Below are 6,615 nucleotides of genomic sequence, written 5' to 3'. Positions count from 1 at the left end.
ACTAGTATTTTGAGCAGACCATAATTCAATTCTTTGAAACAATATATCTATAAATTAATTCACTTTATACACTTCACACACACACAAGCGTGTATATATGTTCAATTAAATAATTTTTAATTAGAAAGTTATTACATAATTAGAAAAGGGATTTAATATATTTAAAAATAATATAAGCATATATATATATATATAAATAATTTTAGTTATATATAATATATATAATTTTATTATATAATATATTTAAAAATATAAAAAAATATATATAAAGTTAATTTTTCGATTTAGTTTTGGTTTAACTTGGATTTAATTTGATTTTTATTTCAATTTTTGATGGAAAGCACAACTAGTTCTGATAGTACTTTGAAATATCCCGATAGAACTTGTACTTCTGCAAAACAAACTACACAATAACGCAGGAAAGCGTAGGAGGAAGTCATCATCCTGAGAATTTGCCTATGTCCTCCACTTCTTCTTATCTTCCTATCCCTCCCTCCACACCCTCTCGTCACACTGACCTTTCCTCCAACTACCACCACCGTAAAGCCTCTCGCTTTACTGTCTCACCATCATCGAATCCCACTCTCAGAGCCCCTACAATCCGCTCTCGACTTAGCTGGCTCTGTCAAGAGGGGCAACCCCGTCTTGCTCGCCAACTATTCGACGCAATCCCTCGCCCAACTACTGTTCTTTGGAACACGATCATTATTGGCTTCATTTGCAACAACATGCCAGTGGAAGCCCTTTTATTCTTCTCCCAACTTAGAAATACTTCTCCTCAAACCAAATCTGATCCCTATACATACTCTTCTACTCTTAAAGCCTGCGCAGAAACTGGAAATTTAATGATAGGTAAAGCCATTCATTGCCATATTATTCGTTGTTTATCATACCCGAGCAGAATTGTGTGTAATTCTCTTTTAAATATGTATTCTACATGTTTGAGTAGCATGTACTACTTGAATGATTTTGATTTCTCCAATTATGATTTGGTATGTAATGTTTTTAAGACAATGCCTAAGAGAGATGTGATTGGTTGTAATACTATGGTTTCTTGGTATGTGAAGACGGAGAGATATGTAGAAGCGATTAGACAATTTAGGATAATGATGAAAATGGGGATTAAACCAAGTCCAGTAAGTTTTGTCAATGTTTTTCCTGCTCTCTCGAGCATTGGCCACTACAAGAATGCAAATATTCTTTATGGGATGCTTCTTAAATTAGGTAGTGAATATGTAAATGACTTGTTTGTTGTGAGTTCAGCAATATCAATGTATGCTGAGCTTGGTTTCCTTGATCTTGCTAGGAAGGTTTTTGACCTTTGTTTGGAGAAGAATACAGAAGTTTGGAACACTATGATTTGTAGTTATGTACAGAATGATTACTTCTTCCAAGGAATTAATCTATTTCTTCGGGCTATAGAAACTGAACAGACTGTTCTTGATGATGTAACCTTTCTCTCAGTTATAACAGCAGTTTCACAGTTGCAGCGTTTGGACTTGTGTCAACAGCTGCATGCCTTTGTAATTAAGAATCTAACAGTACTACCAGTGAGGATACTGAATGCAATCATTTTCATGTATTCGAGGTGCAATTCTGTCTGCACATCATTCAAAGTTTTTTTGAAGATGCCAGAAAGAAATGCTGTCTCATGGAATACCATGATTTCTGGTTTCATACAGAATGGAATGGATGATGACGGGTTGATGCTTGTGTATGAGATGCAGAAGCAAGAATATACAGTTGATTGTGTGACAGTAACTTGTCTGCTCTCTGCAGCATCTAATCTTAGAAACCAAGAGATTGGAAAGCAGATTCATGCATATCTTGTTAGGAAAGGCATAAAATTTGATGGAATGGACGGCTATCTTATAGACATGTATGCTAAATCAGGTTTGATTAGGACATCACAGCGCCTTTTTGAGAAGAACTATATTAGAAATAGAGATCAAGCCACATGGAATGCAATGATTGCTGGGTACGTACAGAATGGGTTGATTGAAGAAGCTTTTGTTACCTTTTCACAAATGCTAGAGCAAAATCTAAGGCCTAATGCTGTGACCTTAGCATCCATTATCCCAGCTTGTAACCCATTGGGAATTGTAGATTCCGGAAAGCAGCTCCATGGAGTCTCCATCCGTTATTTATTGGACCATAATATCTTTGTAAGAACTGCCCTTGTTGACATGTACTCTAAATCAGGCGCAATTAATTATGCTGAAAGTGTTTTTACCAGATCTTCTGAGAAAAATTCTGTCACATGCACGGCAATGATATTGGGTTACGGCCAACATGGGATGGGGGAGAGAGCTCTCTCTTTGTTTCACTCAATGCAGAAATCTGGTATTGAGCCTGATGCAGTTACTTTTGTTGTGGTCTTGTCAGCTTGCAGTTATGCTGGTTTGGTTGATGAAGGTCTTCAGGTATTTGAGTCAATGAAGAGAGAATTTAAGATTCAGCCTTCAATTCAGCATTATTGTTGTGTTGCAGACATGTTAGGAAGAGTTGGGAAAGTGATTGAAGCCTATGAGTTTGTTAAACAACTGGGCAAAGAAGGGAATGTAATGGAAATTTGGGGATCACTTCTTGGAGCTTGTAGACTTCATGGACCCATTGAACTGGGAGAGGTTATTGCCAATAAGTTACTTCAAATGGGCTCAGTAGACAGCATGGCAGGCTATAAAGTTTTGCTCTCCAATATGTATGCTGAAGAAGCAAACTGGGAAAGTGTTGATAAATTGAGAAAAGAGATGAGGGAAAAGGGTCTGCAAAAGGAAGTTGGCTGTAGTTGGATTGGTATCGGAGGTCATGTAATCCATTTTATGTCTAAAGATAAGGATCACCCTCAATGTGATGAAATATATGAAATGTTGGAAAGATTGGCATTGGAGCTGAAAGATACTGATCGTAATCCTTCTCCTGGGTATGTGTTTGACATGTTTTTTTGTTAGGTGGTATTATTACTGGACAATTAACAATTGGAAAAACAAATACAGGTAACTGGTGGCAAATGCCGCTGCTATAACTTTTCGGGTTTCTTTTTATAGTACAAATGAACATCACTATTATCTGAAATCAGGGAATGCTTGCAAAAGTGATGATTTGCAAACACGTATTAGCAGATTATTATTGGGTGCTTTCCATGTCTCTTATTTTAATGGTCTACAGTGTTCAGTTCAGCTATAGCAACAAGAAAGATTAGGTAAAGTAAGCTATGTGAAGCAACCTTAAAAAAGTTTCTTGTGCATTTCTTTGGCTCAGTCTACAAAACTCTTGCATTATTGCCTTTTATTCAAGAAATGAAGTTATACGAACTTTTGGTCTTGCAAAATACAACTAGCATTGAGTCGCAGGGGCCTTTCATTTACCTGCTACATAAATATGCGGATTTTATGCATGGTTTTGTGTTTTCGTGGTTGGGTAAATGTTACTATAGTCATTGTCCTACTATTTATGAGTCCATTTCAAGGAAAGAATGTCTGGATTAATTTTTGTCAATTGTACTGCTGTTCTTTTCACCCAAGTTATAGGAATTTTTTTTAATTTGTTTTTCTCAGTCAAGAAAAGAGTGAGATTTTAGTTAATATTTAACTATCCCTTGTGCATATGTTTGTATGTCTTTTATTGGTGAGAGGAAGATTTATAATCTTCAATATTTTTTTTCTCTTCCTTTTAATATATTCCTTCATTCAAAATTTTGGCTGTGACAGGAGCAAATGTTCAACTCTGCCTATGGGAGCTTAGCAAAACAGAGTCGGTCCTAGGCCTGGAAAAAGGAGAAGAGTTGTGGTAGGTTGAGGCCAGCGTAAAACTCAGTCAATTCTCATGTTATGGATCCTTTTGATATAAACTGGGACAAATGTTGTATGGCTGTTACTGAGGCAAAAACATCATGTAGCATCTCTTGCCCTGTCTTTATCCAAGAGCAAAAGCTTCTAAAATGTTCTTGTTACTCCACAGCATAAAATTGTGTGCAACAAACTTTGAAGTCTCTCATCAGGGTACTCAGCAAAAAATCTGTGTCATCCCCTGCATTCCTGGCCCATTGTGCATCTACATGATATTTCCTTAAGATAGAAGGTATGAAAACTCCGGAAAGAGGATGTCTGGGCAAGAGTAATCCTGATCCTGCAGGTGCTACTCTTATTAGTCCTTTATCTTTCCATAAGTAATTGCTTGCTTTCTTTTCATTATGTAATAGATTACATCAGGTGAAATTTCATTCTTTCTTAACATTATTAGTTCTTTTTCTTTTTTGCATCAATTACATTTGGTGGAAGTAAAATGTTACTTTAATGTTTTTCCACATAATGCGCTTTGGGCTCATGTTCAAATTCAGTTCTGTTTTGCAAACTTTTAAGATGAGTTTGTGCCTTCAGTTCTTGACAAACATTTCACACTAGTCCCAAGTGACTGAATTTTGTCAAGTTGTAATCTATTTTACATTTAGGTTTTGACTCGCGCACGTTTGAACCTCGTTTCCGTACTCCTGTCCCGCGTGCCCCAGCCTTTCCCGTGCGCCCGCTCCCTCGCGATGAACCTCGTTTCGTGCCTCGTCTGCCCCGGCTGCTGCTCCCACGCGGCCCGCACGCCCAACGGGCCCGTTGTGCGCCAGACTTGGCCTGTGAACCTCGTTTTGGGCCTCCCATTAGCCCGGCAGGCCCAGCAGGCGCCTAGCATTCCTCCAGCCCCTCTGAACCTCATTTTGGCGTGCAGTAGGCAGACTTAACCTCATTTTGGCCTGCTCCTCCCGGCAACTCTCCTTCTTGCCCGGTTGGCCTGTTTGCCCCGAAAATAAACTCCCGCAAACATTGCCTCCCAGTAATGCACCTTCCCTTCGCCCCACAAGGATTTACACCTACTGAACCTCCCTCGGTAGGCAACCTCGTGGAAAAAATTGGACTTCTTCGGGAGACTATTCTTGTGGAGTGACAATATCAATGGGGATATGAATATGGGGGCCTTCTTATTGGTGATTTTCATCTTATAAGAAATAATGGTCAGCTTTTGTGTTCTTTTCCTGCAAATTACTCCTTCATTGCACAAAGTTTTTTTTTCGATATGCTATTATTTGGTTTTACACTTCAACTGAATGTGGAGAGACAGATAGGCATGTACACAGAAAACAATTTGATTCTCAATAATACAAAAATTTATTGTTCTGTTCAGAGTAGTGTACTAGTATGACATGCAAATATAAACTCTGGATCTATTAGACAAATCACTACAGTTTGTAGATGTTTTTTCATCATCATTGTCTAGCTAATGAAAAATTTAGATAAAACTAGAGATAGCAAATGAGTCAAGTTGGGTGGGTTCTAGTAACCTCGGGCCTTGTCTTTTTGGGTGGGTTTAGGTTGGGTCATCATCGGTTGCGGACTGGTTTAGTTTACCCATCGGGTCAATATAGTCAAAAGAATTATGGTCAATTTGTAGGTTGCAGGTCCTTTCAAGTCAAAATGTTTTTTCTTTCGAAAAGAAATAATTTTAATATTTTAATTTTAGGGTCAAAGTTTAGATTGATTGAGTCAACCAAATGGGTAAGCTTTGGGTTGGGTCATATGAGTCTATGATTGATCTTCCATTTTGCTGGTCGTTCGAGTTTAGTGCATGTTTAAGTCAATTGTGAGTAAGTGATAGGGCGAAGTTGAGTTGAGTTATTGGGTCAGGTAAAAAATTGTCACCTCTCATTTTGAAGCCAACTTTTCATGATTTTGCCATTGAGCCTTGTAGAATTATGATTTTGAATTAAACCCTCTTTAACTTCTATTTTTGTGCACATAAAGCTTCTTTTGTTTTTTTTTTTATTGGGCCTAAATTCTTGCGGCACACGGGTTGTGAAAAGTTTGTAAATGAATTATGTTTTTGACAAAAAGTAATTAGATGAGCCAAAAAAAAAAAAAAATTTGCCACGCTTTAATTGAAGTAGGGATGTCAAGATGCAGGGTATGTGCGGAAGGTTAAATGCGTTTCATATTAACACTGCTCAAATCTCTCCCAAGGGTGGACGTCGGACTAACTGCAGAGGAGGGTCAAACTTTAATGGGGATGTTAATTATTTTTTATTCTGACTCAATTTGTCCATAATTTTTTTTCCGTGATTTCGCTCTATTATTGATATTGTACAGCGTAGGACGAAGAGACTTTTTTTTCTCGTCTCGAATCCTTAAAATTCACATTAATAATATAGCCTTTTTATTAAAAAATTAGTTTATTTTTATATATTTAACTTAAACATTAAAATTTTCATATGTATTATTAAGATTATGTTTAAAAATTATATTTAAGAGCCAATTTTAATTAGATCTATACTACACCAAAACTTTCTAGTAACTATTGTCAAGACTCACTGATGTACGTACTTTAAATTAAGAAAAATCTGCAATATAATAATTGTTTCATACTAGGCTAGTTATACATGTTATCAATAAAAAATCTATTATAAATTATTAAAAAATTAGTATTAATTAATCACTTATAAATTAAGCATATAAATACTTTATTTTTAAAATGTTCTAAATACATATTTACACTTTACAGTATTTAATTATTATTATCTTTTTCAGTTAAAGAATTTTTTAGCATAATAATATCTTAACTTCATAAATTTATCAT

The 6,615-nt window shown here is 36.3% G+C and overlaps 1 protein-coding gene across 2 annotated transcripts; it reads left to right on the top strand.

The window, feature by feature from the left end:
* The first annotated feature begins 302 nt into the window (after window positions 1-302).
* Window positions 303-4,338, top strand: LOC110672214 (pentatricopeptide repeat-containing protein At3g22150, chloroplastic). 2 transcript variants are annotated; one of them, XM_021834926.2, is made up of 3 exons: window positions 303-628; window positions 998-2,923; window positions 3,711-4,338. In XM_021834926.2, exons 1-3 carry the CDS (start codon window positions 459-461, stop codon window positions 3,742-3,744), a joined length of 2,130 nt encoding a protein of 709 aa, XP_021690618.2. In that variant the 5' UTR covers window positions 303-458; the 3' UTR covers window positions 3,745-4,338. The 2 variants fall into 2 exon arrangements, with proteins under 2 accessions (XP_021690618.2, XP_057997676.1); XM_058141693.1 differs by lacking the exon at window positions 303-628 and having other exon boundaries at window positions 859-2,996.
* The last annotated feature ends 2,277 nt before the right edge of the window (window positions 4,339-6,615 follow it).

This window comes from Hevea brasiliensis, unplaced genomic scaffold (assembly GCF_030052815.1).
Source record: "Hevea brasiliensis isolate MT/VB/25A 57/8 unplaced genomic scaffold, ASM3005281v1 Scaf2, whole genome shotgun sequence".
Taxonomy (NCBI): Eukaryota; Viridiplantae; Streptophyta; class Magnoliopsida; order Malpighiales; family Euphorbiaceae; genus Hevea; species Hevea brasiliensis.
The sequence above is the reverse complement of the archived record's forward strand: the minus strand, read 5'-3'. Positions and strand labels throughout refer to the sequence as shown.